This window comes from Alligator mississippiensis, chromosome 5 (assembly GCF_030867095.1).
Source record: "Alligator mississippiensis isolate rAllMis1 chromosome 5, rAllMis1, whole genome shotgun sequence".
Classification (NCBI taxonomy): Eukaryota; Metazoa; Chordata; order Crocodylia; family Alligatoridae; genus Alligator; species Alligator mississippiensis.
This window is the reverse complement of record NC_081828.1, coordinates 69,373,398-69,399,804: the sequence shown is the minus strand read 5'-3', so window position 1 is coordinate 69,399,804 and position 26,407 is coordinate 69,373,398. Positions and strand designations below refer to the sequence as shown.

General features: G+C 41.2%; 1 protein-coding gene across 1 annotated transcript in view; it reads right to left on the bottom strand.

Annotated features, from left to right (window-relative positions):
• VAV3 (vav guanine nucleotide exchange factor 3) overlaps positions 1-26,407 on the bottom strand; it is a 318,958-nt gene that overhangs the window by 105,151 nt on the left and 187,400 nt on the right. Inside the window, exons 16-17 of the mRNA XM_019479355.2 lie at positions 12,105-12,206; positions 9,481-9,581 (exon numbers count right to left, since the gene is read on the bottom strand). Of these exons, the coding sequence (XP_019334900.1) occupies positions 9,481-9,581; positions 12,105-12,206 (203 nt within the window). The remainder of the gene's footprint in view (positions 1-9,480; positions 9,582-12,104; positions 12,207-26,407) is intronic.

Genomic DNA, 26,407 nt, shown 5'->3' with positions numbered 1-26,407 from the left:
TGCATAAGAGTTCCATAATCACTTTGTCCATCTCCTACACTCTCTTCATAGGCTTCTATCATCCCCTTCGATCTTCTCCTTTCCAAACTCAAGAACCCTTCATCTTTGCTGCCCCTCTCTCCCTGCAGACTCTGTATCTTTTGCAATGCCGGTACATCATTTTTGAGACATGGGGCCCAGAACTACACACAACACTTAAGATGTGGGTGTACCACAGATTCTCTCAGAGGCATAATGATGTTTTCAGTTTAATTTCAATTCCCTTAATGATTGGCACCCACTTTTTTGGTTTCCACTGCCTGCTGAACCAATGTTTTTATAGAACCATGGGGTGTATCTATAGTTTCTTTTTCCCCATGTGCATTACTTTGTACTTGTCAACACTGAATTTTACTTTTTTACCCAATCACTATCTTAACAGATCTTTCTGCAGCTCTTCACCATCATCTTGAGATCTGACTCCCTGGAATAATTTAGTATCACCTGTGAATTATCACCAGTGTGTTCATTATGCACCCATTCTTCTAGATCATTTATGAAAGAAAGTTAAAGGAATCAAAGCAAGGTAAAGGAAAACCACATCCTTTTTCCATAGTATATTATTCTGAAACTCTCAAAAGCACTTTTGGCAACATGTTCAATGTAAATCACATATCTTGAAGACATAGTTCTCTCCTGAGAGTTGCAAATACTCAACATCTGAAAATCTGGCCTGTCCCTATCATATTCTGAGATTCCTAATAGTAGATACAGTCTTGTTGAACACCACAATTTGTGATGTAAGCAACATACTGAGGGTGCTTAATGTCAAATTGTAAGACATCTTTCATTCTACTGGTAAAATAACTAGAAATAGCATGTTTACAAAATACCCATTTTCCAAATCTGACACGAGATTTTTTCTGATTGTTAAACCAGCAGCAAAGCAGGACAGAAATTAGTTCCTTTACTGCTGCTATTTAAAAATATGTCAGAGAATATCTGTCCTCAGATAGTTTACAAATAGCAATTTTAATTCAAGCATATACTGTGTAACCATGGACTTAGAGAGCTCTCCATTTTGGCAGCAAACTATTTTTCATGCATCTGTTCTACACAATTTGGGGTTTAATTTAGAGGCTGAAATCAGGAGAAAACTGGGCCACATTCTCCAAGTTACTTATTACTACAAAAGCAACAGGATTAACAGCTGACCCAGATAAATGAGTGATTACCCAAATTAGCAACTGGGAGTTGCAGAGTTTTGTGTTATACAATGAAATAGTTGGGGATTACATGCTAACTAAATGGCAGGTAGAATATAAGGGATAGAATAGGCAACTTATTATTTTTTATTAAAGTGGTTATACTTATATTTTTAAAATGGAGAAAAAGTAAACTAAAATACCTTAAAGAATTATAAACTAGAATACCTTTATTTCTGGTTCATTTACAATCTCGTATTGTATAGGAAGGCAAAGAAGGATAAGCAGCGTTTGCTCACTATAGGACTTTATCCCCAGGTATCCCAATCCCAGAGTAACTGTTTGATTTTAGTAAGGATGAACACTACTTATTTAATAAGGGAATATTTTAACAAAGGCTAAATCACAATATTTAAGTTAAACATGAAATAGCATAATTCCAATCAGCATTCTGAGATTTTAGCACTTGCTGGTCAATGCTGGTTTGGAGGGCAGCCAGCATATCTGCAGCTATTGATCAAGCTAGGGAAAAGGTAAACCATTAAAAACATAAAAATTAGGAGTAATCCCAAGAGGACAAAATTGTTCTTCAAATACTACGTAAAAAACACACACTGTTTATGTGATTGAAAAACAGAGTCAAACACTGTTATCCAAAATCTAATGTAAGTCCTTCAGGGAATACTGGGATCTCTAGGACCAGAAAACTTGTAAGGCTATATAACTGACTAATGTCATGTCCATATAATAAAAGGGAGAATGTGAGATAACAGCTTCTCGTCCCTATTGCTAAAACTAAATACAGAACTTCGCCTCTGTTCTCCCTCTCCCTGTTACACTTCCTTTTCCTTATTACATATGTATATGTACAGTGGGGGTGTTAAATATATGGCCTAAAGGCTGGATCCAGCCTGCAGAGCCCCGCCATCCAGCCTCAGCATTGTCCCCTGTTTTCCCCCATCTCTCTCCCCTTTCCTCCAGCACAGATGATTGAGTAGCTGCTCCAGCTGGTCTGGAACCTGCACTACACGTAGTGCAAATCCTGAAGTGGCTGAAACAGGAGCTGTATGCAGTGCAGACTGGCCAGAGCAGCAACCATGCTGCACAAGGTGGCTGCCCTGGCAGCTACACAGTACCTACTCTGCATTCAGGCACCATGTAGGGCACTGGATCCTGGAGTGACTGGAGCAAGTGCTGTGTGCGACACAGTCCCGAAACTGCTGGGGCAGCCACCACATACAGTGTGGCTGCTGTTCTGGCTGGACTGTACCATACATTGCCCCCCATTCCAGCTGCTCAGGGATCCACACTACGTAAGATGCTGAAGAAGTGGCTGGATCAGGTATGCTGAGAAGGGTCTGGATGGTTTGACATCCCTGATATACAGCATCCTCTGCCTCTGGAAGCCCCCACTCACCAGGCAGGAAGCCAAGGTGAAATAGTTCTCCTTTTCCTGTCTTATGCAGAAGTTTTTCCGTGAGGAGAACAGCCTTAAGGGTCAGAGGCAGAAATATGACTGACAAAAAGAAAAGACAATACAGAAGGAGAGCAGGGAAATGTTACAACAGGACATAGGGATAAAAAGGTTCAAACTAGTGAGTGCAAGTACTATAGAAAATATATCTTCAGCAGCCCAATTTTTTTAGTTGAACAGAGTCACTGGAAACCTGGATGCTTTTATAAATGTCCCAATAGTGAAAATGCACATGCACATATTTTATAAAGTCTGTGCTTTGTTAGACAACCCCAATGACGGGGTTACATATGAGCAGAAGTGTGGAGGAAGATTTGATCTGGGAGTTAGAGTATAATAATATTGCTGATGGGGTTTAGGATCAAATGGCAAAAAGATTCAGAAGACTGCTTGGGAATGAACAAAGCAGTGCTGCAGAAAGTAAAAACTGGCAAAAGCCAAAGTAAGCACTGCCACAGGACTTCCTTCACCAGAGGTACTTAAGGAAGTCCAGACAGAAACAACAATAATTAAAGCCAGAGGTAAATTTGGAAGCATTACACCATTCAGCAAATTACAACAGAATCTTTAACATGACAATTTCTCTAATCTAGTGAGCTGGCTTTCTTTAAAACAAGATGTCTAAAGAACCAGCATATGTTTGTCTATGGGACAGCTTGACAAAGCAGCAATTTATCTTTAGATATTGTCAACATTTCCCTCCTAGATGTATCATTTACACCCAACACTTATTAAATTTGTCATTCTAAAGGTTTCATCTTTCTTTGCAAGTTGATCTTTTGGATTTTCACCCACTGAGACTTGGAATGAACTTCAAAGGAACTTAAACCTCTCAGAGCAAGGTCTAAGCATCATTACAGAAACCTCTGATCTAAAAAGAAAATAAGTGATAAATTGTATTTAGAAAGGGAGAGAGAAAAATGCTGAAATACTACAATACTATTACATAAATAGAAGGCACACTCTCATCCTGAATGTACTTTCCAATTCTGATAGCCTTCCCACACAAAATGGGTCTCTAGAAATAGAAAAGATCTAGAAAAGGGCACTAGAAATTATCTCAGGCATGAAAACACTTCCACTCAGAAGGAGATAATAATAGGTTTAGATCTATTTGGTTTAGAAAGGATACTAATAAAAGATGACATGATGCAGGTATAGAAAGTAATGAACAATATAGAAGTGGCCAGGTGGTGGATTCTATTTGTTTACTCTCATAACAGAAAAACAAAAGGTCATGTAATGAAATTAAAAGGTAAAAACCCACACATTAACAAAAATCTTTTCTAATAGAACACAAACTACTCACAGCATCCCATGCTACAGTACAGTGAGGCAAAAAGGATGAGACCTTTATACAATCAAACAGGTCCACAATTAGATTAGCTAAAATGTGTAACAGATAGAGAACTTCATGCTTCAACATAAAGCAAACTCTAAAAGGCTGAAGAAGGAACCTTCTTGAGGCACAATCTACAGGGGGTTAGAGTAGAAGAAAAGATTTACATTTTCCTGTGAAGCATTTGATACGGCCATTGGATAGACCAAAATACTGGATTAGACAGACCAACAATTTATCATGTGATAGGCATATCAGCTTTGTTACCATAACTCACGCTATACAGCAAGGGCCAGGAAATATTGTTCAAGCTGATACTAATTCTCCAGTGTCTCTTGCATCTTTTATACTCTTCCATATAAGATAATGTAATTGTCCTCATATAAAAACAAGTACCAGTACAATAAATGTTACAGGCATTCTATTACCACTGAATTATTCACCCTTATTCGTTATATGTTCTTATCTAACAACAACAGAAAAATTACCCTTAATTTCCCACAAGAGTAACAGCAACACTAGAGAACATTTTCAGAGGGAAACTAGCTTCTTTTAAAAAAAAAAAAAAAAAATATCTTGAATAAAGCTGGATTTTAAAAGGAACAGCTCTAAACCTGTATTACAATGATACTGACACTTTCTTCATTGAAATGCATAGTTTTTTCTGCCTAAAAGCATGAACACGTAAACATGTATGGGATATTTTCATTGGTGTGTTTTTCTTATAATATGCTCCAAGATTGTTATGCTTTATAGTGTGATACAATACAACGGGAATGCAGTGGGCTAGATCCGAGTTCCCAAGAGCTAATGAAATAATTCCAAAGGACTGTTCAAATTCGAGCTGCATGTTATCCTTATTCCAAGGATTATGTCCTTTGTGCTCAACCTTATTAAGCAGTGAAGGAAGAAGGGGTAAAGCCTCTTGCTAAAACTCTGCTCCAACTGAGACTACAGGCACAGCAGATTTGGCAGAATTCATCACCCAATCCTCCCTCGCATGAGCAAGTGGACAAGAAAAGGACATAGAAAGGAAAACAGTGAGGGAAACCCTGACTTGTGTTCATTAGGTTCAAGAATCAGGAAGGAGCTCCATCAAATGGATGAATTTACCCTTCTATCTCCCTCATTGCCCACACACACAAAGAAGCAGTGTGAGGCAGGACAGAATTGTGACTGAGCTAAAGTTCATTCTCTGCTTTCTTCCTTAAATTGTGCAGTTTTGGACCACCCCTTTCTTGAGATAGATTGCACAGGTGGAATACCCTAGTCCTTAGTGGTGATTCCACATACAACACATGAGGGTATTTTTACAAGTTTCTCAGCCCTTGCAGTAGCTAAAGAAATATTGGAGCTTTTAGATTGGAAAGGGAAGGACAAAAGAGAGAAAGCAAAAGTACACAGGGGACAGAAAACCATCAGATGTAAACAAAATAAATAAAAGGAGGTGATATGTACTAATTTAGTAACTGAATTCTACCAGCATGACTTGAACAAGGACCAATTCATAAAATGATCATACGGTACTATTTATAAAATGAAAATCAGGGCAAAAAAATTTAAATAAAATCCAAAAGAACATTCTGCATCTCTGATGTTGTAAAACAATAATTTATTCAATAGATTAATTCATGAAGCAACGTATGTGTGATTTTTAACCTCCAGCAACTCCACAGCATTGCATAAGTGTATATTCACAAGAACTGGGGAAAAATAAGCAGCTGAGTTGACTAGGCATTTCTGATTAGATTTACATCGTACTATGTACATGCATAGCACTTTACAGATGAATAGAAAGATAAGCCCCCAGCCCCCAGGCTTCCTGCAATGTAATTAAAATAAACATTATAAAAACAATTTCAATAAAAGGTGTAAAAGTGAAAATATGGGAAGCTTTTCTTCGGGAACGTAGAGCTCTTGTGGGAAAATGTATTAATTTATTTGTTACATTAGATTGCTTTAAACATGCATATACTTTAGAAGTCTAATTTGGTGAAATATCAGTATAAGGTTTTTAAGAAGACGTATATCAGAGAAGAGGTTTGAATGGGGAAAGCATCATTCTTGGTGCAGAAACAAAATACTTTTCCCAGCCTAAAAACAGCATGGAAGACAACATAAAAAACTAGAATCCCAGTTCAGGAAAGCATTTCAATCCTACTGGCTTCAATGGAATATCAACATGTGCCCTGCTTAATGATGCCCCTTTCCTGATCTAGGATCTAGAGTGGAAGAAGAAAACAAAGGATACAGAAGGGCAGAATACTCATGCAGAGCAAAACGGAAAACAGGAAATTACATGACCTGAAATGGAGGCAGAAACAGGCTTGTGCAGAGCCTCAAAAGTGAGAATCAGAGCAGGATTGAGACCCTGATGCAGAAGCTGAGCAAGATCCAGTAAAGGAATGCAAACATGAACTCAAGATGATCCAAACAGTGAAAGTGGGGATTACTTTTTGAGAAAGGTTTTTCCATTTATTGTAAATTGTAGTAAGGTCAGAAAGTAGAGGATCAAAAAGTAAGCTCATTAAGGAGCACATCTGTGAGGGGCCAGCAGGGGAGATCATGCCCAGAGGAAATCAACATGGGTTCATCAAAGGCAGGTCCTGCCAGACCAACCTGATGGCCTTTTATGACCAGGTAACTAAATCCCTGGATGATCGTGTCGTTGTGGATGTAGTCTTTCTGGACTTTAAGAAGGCCTTTGACACTGTCTCTCACCCCATTCTCATTAGTAAACTGAGCGACTGTGGCACTGATGCCTACACAGTTGGATGGGTAAAAAAATGGGCTGATGGGGCACACCCAGAGAGTGGTGGCAGACGGGTCGTACTCGACCTGGCGGGATGAGAACAGTGGGGTCCCCCAGGGCTCAGTCCTGGGGCCTACACTGTTCAAGATCTTCATCAGCAACTTGGATGAGGGGGTGGAAAACATGTTGTCCAAGTTTGCCAATGACACCAAGATGTGGAGACAGGTAGGCACACTCAAAGGGAGAGAGAGGCTGCAAGTAGACTTAGACAGACTACAGAGGTGGGCGGATGGTAATAGGATGGGGTTCGATGTAGATAAATGCAGGGTGCTGCACCTTGGGAGAAGGAATCCACAGCATACATACAAGCTGGGGAGCTCCCCCCTTGTGAACACAGAGACAGAAAGGGATCTTGGAGTCATTATTGACTCCAAGATGAACATGAGCCACCAATGCCAGACTGTATCCAGCAAAGCCAACCACTCCTTGTTGTGCATCCAAAGATGCATCTCAAGCCAGTCCAGAGAGGTGATACTCCCCTCTACGTGACATTGGTCAGGCCTCAACTGGAGTACTGCGTCCAGTTCTGGACACCACTTTAAAAAGGATGTGGCCTGCCTTGAGAGGGTTCAGAGAAGGGCCACCCACTTGGTTGGAGGGCAAAAGGGCAGGCCCTATGAGGAGAGACTGAGGGACCTGAACCTGTTCAGCCTCAGCAAGTGGAGGCTGAGGGGGGATTTGGTGGCTGCCTACAAACTCATTAGGTAGGGGAGATCAGCAGCAAATAGGAGGAGCCCTATTCTCCCCAGCAGCACCTGGGGTGACGAGGAACAGTGGCCAGAAGCTGCTAGAGAATAGCTTCAGGTTAGAGATTAGGAGGCACTATCAGGGTAGTTAGGATCTGGAACCAACTTCCTAGGGAAGTGGTCCTCGCTCCTACCTTGGCTAAATTCAAAAAGAGGTTGGATGAACACCTGTCTGGGGTCATGTGATCCCAGCGTGTGCTCCAACCAGTGGCAGGGGGTTAGACTAGATGATCTATTCAGGTCCCTTCTGACCTCTAACTACTATGAAACTATGAAGTTACAGTATCCTAAGGAAGGCATGGACAAGGCATATGAGATTTTAAGCAGTAAGTCTGTAAAGGAAAGTATAGCTTTTAGAAAAGTTAAAAGGGAGCTGATCAGAAAAGTTTCAATGAAAAGGTCTTTTTCAAGAAAGACAAGAAATCTTTTCATAATTTTTTTTGTGTTCCAGTAAGTATAAGAAGCTCTGAAGTTATTCAGAAAATTTAGGCAGGAACATTCCCAGTAACAAAAGGAATACGTTCATTGGGTGAGCAGAATTATCAGCACTAAGAAGAAGAGGGAGAATTTTTTGAGAGATAGATGGATGAAGACCACTCAGGTTATGAGCCTGGCTGGTTGAAGGCTACGGTCATGGCCAGCAACTGATAGGCAAAAGGAAAGAAATGAGGAACAATATGAGAAATTTCCATTTTAAGTTAGTGGTGGGACACCTGGGCAGAAATGCAATACTAAACAGAGGCCGCATCCAGACTAGCACGGATGTTTTGGTTCCCCAGGGACAAGAAGCAGCGACACACTGCTGCTTCTTGTCCCCGGGGAACACCCATGCCACGCACCCTCTGTGCAGGAGTCAGGACTGGTGGCCAGAGAAGCTGCAGCCACAGTTCTCCTGCAGATGGGAGTCTGGCCTGCAGCTAAAGCGTGGCTCCAGCAGGCCAGGCTCCAGTTTGGGGACGGCTCGCACTGTAGCCATGTGCACCAGCTAGCTTTTTTTCTGTGAGAGTATTTCACCCCAGGATCTCCCAGGGTCAAAAAAAACCCCTGCACTGCAAGGTAGAAGTGTGGGAAATGCCTGAATGTGCAGTGTGTGGCGCCACAGTCAGATATGCAGCCCCACCTACTGAACAGCCACACTAGTCTGGACACGGCCAAAGATGGTAATTGGTCAGAAGCTGAAAAGGCACTTCAGAGTTTCAGAAGAAACAGTGTAGATGAAATCTCAAGACTAGATAAGGTTACTGGAAACAAGAATGAAGGTCTCAAACAGAGAGGAATAAAAGGAAGAGCCTCCAACAGATGCACTGAAAGAATTGTTACAATGGTAGAAGGAGAATCAGGAAAGCACAGAGTGACAACTGTCAGGGACAGAACCCATGGGACAGGAATGATCGACTAGGATAAGAAAAGAAAAGTCTTTAGATATGGGTAGTAGTAAGCCAACAATAATCCTTGTTAGAACATTCTGAGTGGAGTGAGTAGAAACTAAAAAAAACAATGAGATCAAAAAGAGAATTAAAGTGGAAGAGTCGAGACAATAAAAACAGCTCAAGGAGATAAGAAAGAAGACTACAACAAAAGTGAAGATAAGGGGATGAGGAGCAAAAGCTGGTGTTCCTTATGGTAGAAATTACTTATAAATGGTCACAATCAAAACCAAATTATTTTCTTGCTATGCAGGACATGCAGACTAAAGGATACAATTTGTCCCATAATAGCTCTTCCTCTCTTGCTCTCATTTCAGTTTAGTAAGAATAGACATCCTTATGAATTTTAAATGCAACTCTAATTGGCCTTATAAATGGTAGTCTCAAAAGTATGCATGTTACAATAAACACAAATTAGAAGTAAATTAAACCTTAATTATATCTAGCAAGTTTTATGTCCTAATTAGAAACAGTGTTCCAACAATAAAAGTGACTTACCACCTGAATTAGCTCTGCCACAATTGTCTAATCTTCCTAAACATTCTTTGTGCGCTCCAGCTCCACACTTAGAACATAAATAGCCTTGATAAAATGTTCCTCTGTAAAAGTAAAATTAGGTAGTGATACATTAAGGGTGATAAAGTCTATACATATGAAATCTTTAACATAAAAGAAATAAAAGGGATCTTGCAGAATGTATTAGAAGTCATTTGCTGTGCTGCGTAATGATAATAGTTAAGGACCTGAGGAATAGTGGCAACTATCTATGGACAACACGCAACACCAATCTGCTTTACATCATTTCAAGCCATTTTAAATTACAACCAGACACTTCTTCTGGACTACTAGTAGAATAACACACTCTATTTCAATTTGGCACAAAGTGGCTCTGGCATAGCACAGTACACTCTAAATTTGCACCAAGCATGGTGTAGCTACCTTATCAATGATTTATACTCCAGTTGATCTCACTGGGAATTATGATTTTTTGCTATGCATTTTAGGACTGGATTTATTTGAGTAAAATCATTTGTTTTCATTTGGTTTTTGTTCTTCTCAGCACTAAAGGCTTTCTTAAATACCTGCCTTGATAGATGTTGGCAAATTTTAAGAATTACTGAGTACCACCCCCAGAGAGATCCATCATCCTGTTGATGAGTATTATCCAAAACAATTAAATTAACTGGAATCTGAACCCAACTGAATTTCAAGAAGTGGGGTTTTGATTCAGTTCTACCCATAGTTTTGATTCTAGTTCAGACTACTAGGAGATGGTAGGAATGGACAGAAATTACATTTGTTATGCCATCAGCCCCTTGAAATCACTCTGAACCTATGCCCAAACAGAAGAGCACAGCTGCAAAGCCCTCTGATCGCATAACAAATTAACCCTCATTGTATGAGGGTTCAAATGAAGCCTCTCTTAAGTGGAGTGACTTAATTAATTTCTGTCTGAGCTGCTGTTTTTGGATGGGAGACAGAGAAGGCAGGGCAGGGATGTCCCTTCTAGGGTTTTCTCAGCCCCACTGAAGTGGGGGAGGGGGGGGGTCCAGTGGATTGGAGTCCATCCCTTGGGGTGGCTCCAATCTACCCACTTTCCCCCCTGGTCCAGCAGAGCTGAGAAAACCCCAGAACAACCTCCTTCCCCTGCCTTTTCTCCCCACCCCATCCAGAGACAGCAGTGGAGTTTGGAGGGGCAAGTTGGGGAGGAACCAGGGGAAGATGCAGCCTCTCTCTACCCTCTTGATCCAACAGCTAACATCTGTTGGATCAGGAGGATCAGTCTAACTCATGGTAATTTCTATGAATCACCATGAGTTAGACCCAGGAGCTGCACTTCTGTTTGTGCCTAGTGTGGAGAAGAAGGAGCTCATTTGTATGATTTTCCAGCCCTAAACAGCTCAACAATTAGGAACCCAACTGCAGCGGCCTTTGCTAGCACCTTCACGCTGGGCTTAGCTATCTCCAAGATCTTTTGGCTCAGTCTGGAGTCTGCATTACATGGTAATATAACGTAACACTCACACACAAGCCCATCAGCTAACAATGCTACCACCAATGTGAGCCTTGTCGGCTGTAGGGCTGGCAGCTGGTGGGTCAACCCTGGGGCTAGGAGTGCCTCAGTTGATAGGGCTCCCACCACATGGGAGCACTTGGCCACAATTTCAATTATTGGTGTGATTAGAATAAGTTACAAAGTTATTACACATTTTTGTGGAATAACTTTGTACCTTATAAAATGCAAATGGTTTTATCATACCATTAATTGGTTGAACATGTAGCTGGGTCACACTTAAGGCACAATTACCTGGTTTCTCACCATAAGTGTAACCTGTAGAGGGAGCCAAAAAGTCTGCACCTTGGAAATTAAGTGATCCTCACAAGTCAAACATGAAGAAATTAGTATAAATGTAAATAAATATGAAAATAAGCACTGGCATCTTAATCATGAAAACCCTAGTAGGGTCTCACAAGATATGAAGTATTTTCAATTAATATAAAAATACTGCATTGTAAATATTTTTTAGGTGCGCAATGAAACTTTGGGGAGAAAAGGAAGGAAGCCTGAATTTGTCTGCCCCCTGGTTCCTCTACATTCCTCCAGTTCAACAACATTGGTCTACTAACAGGAAAAGCCTGTTCACTCATTTTTACAGCTCAGTTTCTCATATGTTGTGGAGAATTTGACAAGACAGAAAACCTTCCGGCTCCCCCTCAATGCCTGAAACTTCACTCTGTTCTGAGGATCCTGTGGCTCACAAGACAGAGTTCTGCGTGCTGCTTTAGTGGTGCTGGTACTCTAGTAGACAAGCTATCCGAATTCTAACTTCAGGAAGAATTAATTACTATACAAAACCAAAAGAAATGTGTTGAGGAAACAGAAGGAAAAGGAGAGAATAATGCTAAAGAGACATTTTTAATAGTGTGCCTGCATGTTGAGGGTCCAAGATTTTAACATCATTTTTTGTTTGGTAAGGTTTTTTTTTTCCTATATCAAAAAATATCATTTATATTAGGTTCATTTTATAGCCTCTTTACCTTGAACACATATCTAGCTATCTATACAATTTTCTTACAATCCTTTAAGTATCTTGGTAGAAAATATTTCACTGATGACTCACCTCAGAAGCATCTGACAAACTTTGCAGGATGTGACACGACTGAAGGTGTGCATTTTGAACTCATGAAAACTTGTATCTGCATAGTCTGGCCTTATGTTAGACCTAGAAGTAAATGACATAGATAATGCATTTTTATTAAGGACATTCAGAATCTAATGTGTCAATGCACTGGATTATCCAAACCTTTTTCCTACAATACAAAGCATGAAGTTACTTTTTAGGATACATCTACTCTGATTGTTAGGGTTTACCTGAAGGCTGCCCTGAAGCTAATGACTATTTGTACATTACTTTGCTTAATCCCCAAAAGCAATTCAGTCCAACTTCAAGATCTCTGATGAACTTCCAAGTTATGTTGTGCCTGTTGTAGATCACGTCCTAGCTCTAGTTTCTGAAGTGCATTCAGAATTTACCAAGGTGAGCAGATCTCAAGCAGAGAGATCCAACAGCTAAAATTGCACAATTTGCCATTCCCAATGTCTAACCCTTCTGCATCCCACTTTTTTTCTCTACAACCAGTAAGTCAATACATGCAGAGAATGAAAAAAATAGTCCACAATTCCCAGCAGGTATCTTCTTTATAAATAAGATAGACAATGTGGCTGTTTTTAGCATGGGCTACACAGAAAAATACAGAAAAAGAAAAGCAGCATAGACTGGTAGAGCATGACCTCAAGGTCAGTCCTACATATTGGTATAGAAATGCTCTCACGGAGCACATTAACTGAGAAAGCCACCACACACTAAAAGGATGCTTCTCTGCTTTTTCCTTTTACTTTATGGCCCACTCCAGACCAGGATCGGTGACCCACTTTTCCTTCCAACACTCCACTTGTTAATTCTCAAAACATTTCATTCTGCTGATCACCAGGAATGGTTATGGAACACAAATTAAGAACCACTGCATTAGCTACTGCAATGAGCAAATGCAGGACAGAGTTAAAATATGATTATCTGCAACAAATTAGATAACAAAAGCTATTTCAGAAGTAATTCTATAATATTTACTGCCCTTTTGTCTAGTGTTTCTTAAATGAGTTTACTATTGCCAACAGATGTCACTATATTAAGCATTAATTTACCCAATACAATACAAGATTACTAATTGCACTTCTAAAATATCATTTTACTGGCAGGAAACATATGTCCACAGGTCTACTGGCTATACTTGTCTTCTAGTTTTTCTTTCCCATTGTTTCTCTTTAAGCAATACTAGCTTAGAGAAAAACCCATTCATCACCTTGCTGCATTGCTAGTTAGTTGAAGTATTTTTAAATTGTATTTAGCAATTAATTTGTTTTTCCTATCATTCTTTCAATCTCAGGGAGTGTTTGTATTTGTGTATTTTTGTCTGCATCATGTCACTACTTTATTATTTTTATTACATAATTTTATTTTTTTTAATAAGCAGCCAACTTTTTTTTTTTTAAAAACCATGTCTAGTGTAATAAATTGCTAAAACAACAGGATCATAGATATGCTTAGGTCCATTCTTGTGTTCCAGATACCCTGGGCGAATGCATGCCAGTGGATGAAGGGGAAATGGAACTGGCAAGGGTTAATATGGTTTACTGTCGCAATAAGAATATTTAGGATTCTGCAGATTCCTGGTGTTTGCTTGCTAAAGAGGCATAAGTAAACAGCAGAAATCAAACCAGGGAAAATTATGTAAAGAAGGAAGGAAATACAAAAATGTCTAACACTTCTGGAAAGCACCCAAGACATTCAGAGACATGAATTTACTGGCAGATATTACCAATAAAGATGGTGATATTTATAAAATAAAATTTCACTTTCACATATTATAAGCAATTCGCAGAATAAGAAATATTGAAGCTACAAACTGCAATGAAGCATAACACAGGAAAGAATCCAAACATCAATCTCTACTACCGAATGAAGACGTATGAAAAAACATTCAAAGCAGCAATTGGAGTAGTAAGCATTAATGCGATGATGTCAAAAAGGGAAGTCTTCTCATCCATCTCCTGAATATGAGCATGCTGAAAATGAAACTGAATTCTAACAGCAAATGGGACTTCTCTGCTCTCCTGCTTGTGAATAATCTTACATTTAGCACTGTTTTCTAAATGTCTCTGTGGACATCATCCCAATGCTGTAACTCTGATTAAAAATGGTGATATATACTATCCTTCTAGACTCTAGAGGAAAAAGATATAGATTCTGCACATTATTTTTATACTAATCTTAATTATGGTAGAGCAGTATACTCTTAGGCAGTAAGCTGCTGATGGCAAGAACCACATCTTACTACATATTTTACACAGAGTCCAGTTCTGACAGGGACATTTTAGATTATACAAACACTGACATACAGTGCTTTAAACTATTCCTAACAAAAACTGGTTCTTTCTTTACCATTTGATTTCAAACAGGATACAGTTTGTGCAGGCATGTCAAAAGCATTTGCCTCATGCACAAACTCATCAAAGCATTTCTAAAAGATTTGAAAAGCAAATTAAATTAATCTTTAGAGCCTGATCATTTTCTCACTGAAATTAAGGGCAACATTTACATTAACTTCCATTAACAGAGCAGTATCAAGCTTTTCAGTAACAGCTATAAGAGATGAACAGTGGGTCAATTCAAATACATTACTTTATCACTTGCTGTTCTATGCAAGCAATTTTCCTACAATCTTTAAAGACAACTCCTAAAAACACACCAGCTAAGAGAACACATTATACTTGTAACCTTTATTATCTGCTTATATTTAAGAACTGATTGTTCCAACATATTTTATAAATTCATTTTAATAATAGTAACAGCTTTCTTTTACCGTGTTTAATAACAGAGAGAAATATTTCCTGTACTACCCAACTAAGCAAGGCAAAAAAAATCAAATATGGAAAGGTCAATAATTTTACAAATTAAATGATCATATCAGTATCATTATGGTAAATATGACATCATATAAAAACATCTTTAACACTCCATAGTTTTCCTAAAATGGAAAGCATAACCCAGAAGCTAAGGAATAGTCCTTAAGCAATACAGATCATTTCCTAGGCAAAATTTTTTGAACTTCCATACAAATTAAGCTATAAAAAATAGGCATGCTGAATAAGACAGCAAAAGGGATGCTACTTGGAATGATTTCTGGACCACAATGTCATCCAATTTATATTCAGGAAGCCATCCCAGCTACACCTATTCAAATGCCACCAAAACATAAGGACATCAGGAAGAACTTCACGGTAAGGGTGGCTAAAATTTGGAATGGCCTTCCAAGGAAGGTGGTGCTCTCCCGTACCTTGAGGGTCTTTAAGAGAAGGCTGGATAGGCATCTGGCTGGGGTCATCTGACCCCAGCACTCTTTTCTTCCTAGGCGGGGGGGGTGGACTCGATGATCTGTTGAGGTCCCTTCCAATCCTAGCATCTATGAATATGAATCTATAACAAGACGATTTCACCAGAGACACAGACTGTATATCCCTGGAACCCGTCATATGTGACTGAACTGGCCTCTCTATTCTTTTTACCCTCTTCTATAAAAATTATTCCAAATCTGTGTTTTAGAAGGAAGAAACAACTGTTGTAATCTTCCTAAAATGGTGAAGGTGTTCATTCACATATGTAAAAGACTTTTCATGGTGGCCTTTATCTCCACAAAACAGCAGACTATTATTCCACTTAGATTTCTGTGGTAAGCCCCAAATGAGGCAGAGAATTTTTCCAAGGGGGGAAAAAAAAGAACCTTAACATTCATGAATTCCAGTCTATGCAGGAATTTGGATAACTTTGTCTGACATATCAAGGCAGGAAGATCACTGTCAGAAAACCAAGTATTCAAATTTCATTTGAATTTCTTACAAGATGTTAAATGATATTATAAATGTAGCTTCATCCAAGTTCCTTTTTATTCACATGATGGCATAGACAAAATATTCCTCAAGTCAATGCTTTTTTCTAAAACCAAGGAGTTAGGTCTCAGTCTTTACCTTGGATCTTCCTAAACTGTCACACAGCTCTAATACACTTCAGATTCACTGACATTTAACTCCATTTCCTTCACATAAAGCTATGTTTCCTGATCGCAGCCTGATTGGAAAGAAGAGTCTCCAAAATCTCTAGTCTTAAAAGACACAATCCTCACAAGGTCTTCCACAAGGGCAAGACAGCTGTTCATAAACCAAAGGCATTTTTAACCAAAGTAAACTCTCCCTTTCATACTTTCTCTCTCAGGAAGTTATTCTTTTATTTTGCCAAAGCTCATCGCATCTGGAAAAAAAGACTAGTGCACACTAGATGTGTAAAGAGCATTCAAATTATACTTCTGTAGAGAATCAGTCAATTAAGAAAAATAGCATTACTATCTGTCTCAACCAGAAAGCATCTAAAGCTAGATGGGTCAAGTGCAATGTCACCAAAGTATATCCAACCACAGGTTAAATGGTTCTTGAAGGAATCAGACCTTATTTAACACATTGTACAGTGGCTGCTTGTGCAGAAAAAGCAGCAACCAGAAGAGAGGAAAATTGTAAAGCTACCCACCTAGTAATCCATCAACAATTTCATAAAGCTCTACAAGGCTTGACTTATATGCCTTGGCAGAAGTAACTTAGGCAGGAAGATGCTTCCAACACTGATGCATATGAATTCTTTAAAAAAAGAAAAACGTATTTCTTGTGCCTGATGTCTCCCTGCCTCCTAATATTTTCTTGCATGCTAGTTGTCTTAGACTGGGGATGGACCAGAATATCTAATAGGAATTTGTCAGCTGGTATTTTTTCCCCCTTGTGCTAACCCTTCTCCCTCAATATGACACTAAGAATATATTCCTGAAAGGTAACATTCTGACACATTTCAAGTTTATACATGAGGTGAAAACTTCAGAATTTCAACCAAGGAACTTAAATAAATCATTTAACAAAAAAAAAAAAAACAAAAAAAGAGAGAGAGAGAGATCATGATTGTATATAAATAATTTCCCTATACTTTTGAAAACATTTACTTTGCAAAATGTGTCTGGACAAACTCTGAAACCTCATGAACATATATACCACCTACAGGTATTTGTATGGAGAGGCATAGCACAACTCTCTTGAATAGGGGACAAAGTCATAATGTAACAAAATCTCTAGTTTAGTTACTGATCCTTTAGCAGATGCAATATTAAACAACTAACAGTGCAAAGGTACAAATAACATAGTTCTTACTGTGATGACATAGTAAAGGAAAACAATCATAATTTCACAAGATAACTAAGGATATAACACTGAATAAGGGAAACACTATAAATTAAAAAACAAACCAAAACTCATATTTTCTATTAGGTAGTATCCTCTTTAAGAAAATCACAAGCAAACAACAAACAAAAACCTCCTTTTGTAAATACAGTTCAGCACTAACTGTGAGTTTGAAAACTGTTCCACGTTTCAATATCTGACCAGTCATGATGCATTAAGTCGTTTTGGGTTATATAGTCACATTACATGTCACATCAGATGAGACTGAAATAATGTGATATGATGTACTATGGCAGTATATGTCAACTAACAAATTGCTTTAAAGTATTCATTCCTAAACTGATTTTTTTTCTTTTTTATTTCAATGCATTTCTTTATAAATGATTTTCAAAAACAAGTTACTGTAATCATTTAGAATTTGAGATAAACTATTACATGTGGTAGAAGCACATAAATGTCAAGTACTAAATATTCTGATCTTGGTAAATTTATTTTTTTGTCCTCTTTAGACTGATTATGCTTACAAGATACTCATTTTATCCTCTGCTACAGCAATAAAGGGATGGTGCTATCATAAATGCAGATTTCTAAATCCTCCCATTTCAAAGGGCCTCCATCAACATTAAGTGGCAGAAGGAACCTAAAATGAGTTTCCGCATTAAAGCCAGTTAGCCATAATGTGCACACTGATGTTCTGAATTTGCTGAGGCAACATACCTACTATTCTCTTTGAGCCCAATCCCACTAACACGTATGCAGATAATGAGCCCGCTCACACAGTCATGATTGTCTTAGCACAGTTGAGCTTCTTTTTAGCTCAGGTAGCTCTCTTTTTAAATAAATCTCCTCTGCAATTTGAAACACAAGCAATTTTCTTCTCAGGCAAATAATGTACCAGCATGCAAAAATTCTTATTTCAATTTTTCTTGTGGAATACATTTTATGTAGATTGGCCCAAATCCCACACCCTTATGATGGGCTAGTTCTATGACTAATTTTTATGACATTCTTTAATATACCAGTTGATAAAATTACAGTGCACTGAATTCAGTAGCTTTGGAATTTTCAATAATGTGAAGTTTGGAAAATACTTGTCCTTTGCTAATTCAATAGAAAAGCAGAAGTTATAACTTAGAATGTATTTATACAATCATTGGCCAGCCTGTGCCAGCAGTGGACACCAAACAAGAATGCCTTTATTATCATATTTACTCGAACATAAGACGACACCCCCAATAATTAGAGTTTATATATTGAAAAACTATAAATTTCAGGTATTGAATCTAATTATTGGAAGTTTGTCTTGAATTTGTCCATTTCCAACTGCTACATCAGGGAAAAAACAATCTGGGAAGTCAAGTAGCCTTTTTGCCCTCTTAAAATAAATATAGCTGTACTAACTTGCATATAGTACCAATGGACTTAGTTCATCCAGAATTTATATATTTCACCTAGTTTTGAAACTGCTGCAAATTTTAGCACAGGTGCTAAACATACAATTAAGCAACACTTTGGCACCTACAAATGATGTATGATATTAGTCCAAAGCCAAAAGCCTTATGATTTACTATATAGTTGATTGGGCTGGGCCCCTTCAGAGTCAACAGCATTTCAACCATGGAAACCCCAATGTTCAGAGCTGCTCAGTACGCGTGTGTACTCCAGATACCCCTCACAACGGATCCATGGGTTAATTAGTTCCGACTCATAACTGGAACCAGGTGTTCTTGTCATGATTCATGGGATCCCTCAAAAATGTATATACAGATGAGGTGCAGAGCAACAGTGTCTGGCTCTACCTCCTAGACAGCAGGGCCACACCAATCATGTGCAATAGGCTGAGATACAGGGTGACAGAAGGATTCTGGATGAACCATTTAGGGACCTCACTGGTGATTTTTGCCAGCCATTTAAGACCAGAGAAGAAACAGGAATCATTGGAAATGAGAAAGAAAAGCACAGCACAGCTGTGAGAGTGAAGAAGTTAAAATGTATGCAATGTAGTGGCTCACTATGATTTCAAAAAAGAGTCGGCACTGAGGGGGGCTGCACTCAATGAGCACTGCCAAACATTTTATTCAAATAGGCTACAATAACTTATCTTTTTGATATGTTCCAATCTGTGTGTTTGCCCAATATGGGGCCGTGTTTTATAGGCATGCTCAACGCTGGCTGCATTTAGTCATGTTCATAGCTGATTTCCATTACTGAGTACATACTGCTTTTGGGAGCAATTGAATGATAACCAGGGATCCAGGTTTTCTGGTTTCCCATGGAAAAATGAAGTAAACTGCAGATTTTGCCTTTAGCCAAAGGCAAATGCAAATTTCTCATTTTATCAGAGAATCCTGCAGATTTTGCCATTTTGCAATGAGCTACCTGCAGGCTAGCAGAGTTCCAGCCTGCAGGGAGCTGGGAGAGAGCGGGAGGAAGGTGGAAAGACAGGGGGTGCCATGTGCATGGTCATGCACGTCGCTCCAGGCAGCCTGCAAAGCAGCTCCAGCAGGTAAGTGTGGGGGCAGAGGAGGACTGAGGATCCTATAGCTGCCCAGTCACGTGGGGCTTGGGGCCTGGGGCCACAATGTGCAGCTGCAGGGCCCCAGTGGGGAGCAGGACGGGACGGCAGATGGCTCATCTGGGAGAGGGGGAGAGCCAGCTCCCCACCGCCGTGCGCATTCCTGGAGTGCATGCAGCTGCAGGGAGCCACCCCACTGGAGCCCAAAGCAGGGGGCTAGTGGGGGCAGGGGACTTCAGACCCGAGTCTGTAGCCCTGGGAGCTGGGGGCCCCCTCCAGCAGGGCTGGGGGAGCAGGGGCTGTGGGTGGGTGGTAAGAGGCACCAGCAAGGCTGTGGGGGCTGTGGCTGGGGAGTGAGGGGCACCAGCAGGCTTGGGGGTGTGGTGGGGCCTTTAATTTTAATCACAGATTTGGGGGGGGTTTAGCAGAGAATTTGTGATTTTTTTTTATCAGGGAAAGCCAGGATCCTGATGATAACCACCATGTTTAATGTTTTCTTGTAAGGGAATGCAAGATGAGGGACATTTTGCCCCCATGCTGATGGGGGGGTGGGGTTCCACCCCTCCTGGGAGGAAATGACCTTATCTTGTATTTAAGTAAATATGGGATTATTATTTAGATTTACCTTACTTTAGTGCTTTGGGAACTGTCATCAGAATCACCAGAACATGGTCTACAATGTTCCTATTATGGGTGCTCTCCCTTCTGGAGTCTTCTTTTTTTTCCCCCCATCTACTTTCTGAGGTGCAGCCAGGTAAAAGGCCTTGGTTCTTCATGCTGTTGGCAATGCTTGTCCACATTATGGGAATATTTGAATGTCAAACTCAGTGCCTTTGATGAATGATTTATTGGTACAAAAAAACAGAACAGAAAAAAACACAACATAGACAGATAAACCATTAAAAAGTTCACACTAATATTTTAAAACAAGTCATCTCTTCATCATTAACTGAGGCATTAAGTTACTAGCCAATTTCTTTACAAGCTTCCATAACCCCCTTTTATACTTACACAATGTGTTGGGAAGTTTTCTTCATCTATACTTTGGAATAACCTCACATTTGGCTAAAGCAGGTGTCATGACCCAAAGGTCTGATTTTTTTTTTGTGTGCGCTTCGGCACTAAGAATTATCCCCGCGGGTATACAGCTTCGTTGCACGGAGGAGTTCTGCTGCGCAGAGAACCCGCGTGCAGGGAAGTGTTCCTGCCACTTTGCAGAGATCTTTGCAGGGTGCATTTCCTTTGCAGCACAGAAATGCACGGTGCAAAGGTTTCCCGCTCGTCGTATGCAAATTCATGCCCCGCAATTGGCTAGTTCTAAATTATTCACACGTGGCGGCTAGCAATTGGCCTGCTAGCCGTATAAGAGGCTTGAGCAGTTTCCGCCCAAGCCGAAGAGGACTCCGCATCCATCGCGTGGGGACTCTGGGTGTGCGCGGCAGGGTAATAGAAACCCTGTGTGTCGCTCAGAGGAATTTGGTGGCCTGATCCACCGCCCACCTCTTCCCGTCCTCGAACAGAGCCTACTATAGGACGTAACGACAAGTTTAATGCGCGCTTGTCCTGGACATCCGGAGTTTGTCGTGTTCTGTCTGCGTGGAGCCTTGCAACCTCCATGTGTGTTTGTGTTTTTTGTTGTAACCGCAACTCAAGCAAGTTCTCAACCTACACCACGACCATCTCAGTGTAAGTAAAACAATCTTAAAATCAACCGTTACGTGTCTGTGCCTAATTCTAGCTTGGCGCCCGCCCTCTCCGACCCGGCCTGCCCGGGCTGCTGGCCACAGCCTGCGTGCAGAGCGACGTAAGCGACCTGGGGTCAGACCCGGTGCGCACAGCAGGAAGTCTTACTCGACTTTCAGAAGACTTCATATTAAAGTGCCCAACAACACGTTAGGCAACTTACCATAAAAAAAATGGATAAACTCCCTGTTCTAATAGTAAAATCTATAACTTTATATCATTTTATAGTTCAATAATATGGGAAAATATTTTTAAAAGGGACTCTTACAACAGTTTTACCCTTAGGTTTCAATAAATCCTACATACCAAAAATACCTGGTTGCTCAGAGAGAAATTATATCTTCAGTGTCCCACAAAAGAGAGGGAGATATCAACTGACAAACACATTGTACTCATTTGAAAAGATTATACTTTATCCCTGAAAAAAATGTACCTTTATAGAGTAGATCATAATGTCCAGTTTTCTGTACGTCTTTCTCTACCCCTCTTTCTCTTTTTCTTTACACATACACCCACACTCCTCTTTCTCCTTTCCTTACATCCACACCCATGCATGGTAGAATAGCATGCAAGAAGCCTGCCATGTAAAAGTATTTAGAAAATAACTGACAATTTAGTGCACCTAAAATAATCAAAATTACTCTTTTCATTTACAGGTACTTTAAGACTAGGAAAAGTAAGTAATCTCAGGGAGAGATTAACAAGCAGCATATAGCAGTGAGTTGAACGGATCAGTAGAATCATTACTATTCTCCTTCCCCGCCTTAGCCCTCCCCCCTTCCCCAGTTGGCAATAACACTTTTGCAAAAATCAACTAAAAGCTCTCGGCAGCACATCACTGCTTCCCAGTTTCACTGTTTCACTGGTCTCTGGAGTAACGGCCTTGGGCTACCCCTGAGCCTTCCTGGTAAAGCCTTCTCCTTTCTAATTACTTGTTGAATATTAGCCCCACTGGGACCAATTCACCGCTACACCACTAACCCACAGGACTTTGCATGCTTATCTTTCTATCCTCCATTGTCATTCAAAAACAAACATGCTTTTCTGCATCAACCATCTGAGTTGTTCTAGGATCAGAACCTCCATTCTCTCCACTAAAGCCCAAGTCTTAGCAGAAATCCTTTTCTTACCTATACTATGATAGGGTTACCGTATGTCTGGGTTTTCCCAGACATGTCCTCTTTTTTGGATCCCTGTCCTGTATCCAGGCGGGTTTTTAAAATAAGAGCAAACGTCTGGGTTTTCTGCTTTCCCAGGCTGACAAGGTGATTGGCTGTCAGGGGTCACATGCTCCCCATGCGGGCTCCAGCAAACCGGAAACAGACAGACAGAGAGGCAGACAGAAACAGAGAGACAGCACGCACACAATGTAGGAGCTGCATGGGTCTGTGTGGGGAAAGCATGGGTCTGCGGGTCAGCAGTGAGGGGCACCAGCAGGGCAGGGGGCTACAGGTCAGGAGTGAGGGGCATCGACAGGGCTGGCAGGCAGGGTGCTGCGGGTCGGGAGTGAGGGGCTGGCAGGCAGGGTGCTGTGGGTCAGGAGTGAGGGGCACTAGCAGGGCTGGGGGGGCAGGGGGCTCTGGGTCGGGAGTGAGGGCACCCGGCAGGGCTGGGGTGTCAGGGGGCAGGGTACTGCTGTTTGGGAGTGAGAGGCATTGGCAGGGCTGGGGTCAGTGAGTCTGAGTCTGGAGTGAGGGGGAGCAGCAGGGCTGGTGGGGGCTGTGGCTTGGCAGCGAGGGGAAACAGAATGGACAGGGGCAGGGCATTGGCATGTCACTGCCCCCCAACATCATGTCCCCCTGGTGACCCTCAACCCCGCCCATGATAGGTGTCCTCTTTTTTGGACCTGGAAATATGGTAACCCAGGCATCAGCTATGACAGCTTCCCAGGCATCTCTCATTTTAAGCCTTTCATACTATCAGGGATTCAGAAATTCGCATCATACTTGTACAATAAGGCTGCTTTAAAGTACTTATAATCGCAAATATGTAATGCCACCTCTACTTACCTGTCAGGAGAGTAATTAAATCTCTCCTCAGCCACCCACATAATTCAGTCTATTTCCAATTGATGTCAGAAAGTGTTATACATCATAAGTCCCCTCAAGCTCCTGCAACCTGAGTTCCTCCTAGCAATAACCTTGCCCTAGAGTAAGGGCAGAAGTGACTGGAGGTAATGCCATTGGGGTTTTAAGCAGTTTAGAGGTAGCCTGTTAAAATGGACATGCTGGTTCTTCAAATGCCCATATAGAAAACAACAAATTTTCATTGAGGCCCCCCACCTCAAAATATGCAGCTGCTGTTGGAGAAAACATCACTATAATTTTTTTTGTAAACTTACTTAAAACTACAGTCTAAATAAGTTTATGAAAGAGGACTGGACGATGAAAAGTAGGACATGAATGCTCACTGGTAAAGCTTAATATCTAACATAACGTGCTACTATTTGTATTTGAATATGGTTGTAATTTTTCTGATTTAAATGTGTTCATGCTGTAATAATGCTGCATGCCTTAGTTTCTTTAACTCCGTAACTCCCCCGCCCACAAAGTGTGTGTAGGCAGGAGAGGGGGGGAAGGAGGGAAGAAAGGGTTAAGAGATACTGAAGCCAGAGTTGCCTAGCCTATCTGACAGAAGACACATCCCTCAAAAAATAACTGAACAGCCCTAATGACTCTTCAACAGGGTGGGATTGGCAAATATCCTTTAGAGGTAAAGCCAGGAGAGGTCAAGAGAAGCAGAGGGAGATAAGCATCAAAAGATAAACTGCCTAAATTAAAGAGTCAGCCTGAGAGCTACAAAGTCTGGTAATGGATCAGGCAAACTACTTTAGGGTGCTCAGGACTGTAAGGACTGAAGAGAAAACAGCTGAGCTAATATTAGTGTGTTCAGGACTGTGTGGACTGGACTGGAGACAGAGGAACTGCTTAACTCTTTGGCTCAGGAGGCAAAAACTTCTTGCGTTGGGTCTTTGCCCAAATAAATGCCTGTATTGAAAAAGAGCTGTGTGTTTTGCTGCTTGGGGGTGCATTTCTCCCTTTGAAGAGGTAAAGTAACTCTTACAAATTGAACTGGAAGATAACTCCCTGAGGGGTACCACAGGTAACAAGGGAGGGTCATAGTTGGTGTCAGAGTCGGAAGGAGCCAGGGATCACCCCACTTTAAAAGCATCACTTGGGCTGGCTTCAGCGGGTACTGAGAGAGACCAGATAAAGCCAAGGGCTCCCAAGCAAGTATTCTGTGACACTATTCCGATCCATAATCTTTTGTTTCATTTGTCCTGTAACAAAGACCATTTGGACTGGAATATAGGATCCTACATTGCGTCTGTACGAATAAAATACATATATGTGGTATAACAGGGAACCTACAGTGCAGACAGAAGTACCAATTTTCGCTGGATCTGGACACAGAAAGAAATTGTGACCAAACAAGTGCATGGCTGCAAACAGCTTCAAAAATGGACAATCGGGTAAAAATCTGACCCCTCATTGCATGAGGCATCAGATAAAGAAGTTTCAAAATGTAGTGTTTTTGTAACTTGTGTCTGAGGAACTCCCAGCCTGTTGCTGTTTTCAGAATGGGAGTGTGGAAAGGGAGGAGAAGGGTTCAGTCTGAGGGTTTTTCAGCCTCCCTGCAGGGTGGAGTGGGTGTATTGGACCCCCCCCCCAATGTGGGGGGCTCCAACTCAACCACACGACCACTTAGCACCAGCTGAAAAGCCCCAAGAATGAGCTCCCTCCACTACCTTTCCCCACTCCCATTCTGAAAGCAGCCAGAACTGACAGAAAGCCTGGCCATTGCTGTGGGAACCTGGCTGCAAACTCCCAGCCAGCAGCTAGATTCCCCTCCCCCTGGAACAAAAACAAACTTCTGTTTCGTCTGGGGTAATGGTGCGAGTCAGAACGCTTTGCAGAAATCATTGAGTTACAACTGCACTTCTGTGTGCACCCACAGTTCCTGTCACTGAGAGAGAAAAATAAAGGGATAAGCAGCTGTGGCTGCCTATTTAACTGAGGTGCCTATTGCTGTGCTAGTAGTCACAGCCTGGGCAGGTCAGAGATAAGAGCCCAAGAGGGTGAGACAAGGGCTGGAGCCCAGGAAGCCAGACCTGGTGTGGTGGGTCAAGGCCAAAGGGACCAGCCAGAGCAGCAGAGATGGGAGCCAGGAAAGCCGGAGCTCCAAAAAAAGTATGGAGGCCTAAGTGTCCTGGTGTTGTGGGACAAGGTGCTCACTTAAGCGATGACTGAAAATAAGTGTGAGGCATAGACATGGCTGTAGGGGAGGTATGGAGACTGTGATTAGCCCATAAGGCAGGAGTAGGCAAAATACAGCCCACGGGCCAGACCTGGCCCACAGAGGTTCCCTTGGTCCTACCTGGCCCACGCACCATTTGGTCCATGGTGCATCCCGCCACCCCCTGGGCACATAGCAGGGCTGGGGTGACTCCACAGCTGGACTACCTTTCTAGGCTGCCCAGGTGGTGGCGGCTCCTACCAACTACTGCCAGCACTGGCCCCAGCCCTGTGATACTGGCAGAGACCTGCGTGCACAGACCCAACCCTGTGCTACCCTGCATCTGTTCCAGACTCACCCGCCCATGCCAAGTAGTGGTGGCAGTGGCGACGGCCAAGCAGAAGCTGCTGCTCAGCACAGGGGAAGAGCAGCCCCTCCACTTCGTCACTGCTGGGCTCTTCTTGCTGAACCAAGAATAACCAGAAGTGTGTTCCAATGTTCATACCTCTAACAGGCATGTGACTTACAAAATGGCAATTTCAGTTTTTATTGTCAATTTTAGTTTGATAAGTATTTTTAACAAAAAAGCTGCCCTGCAG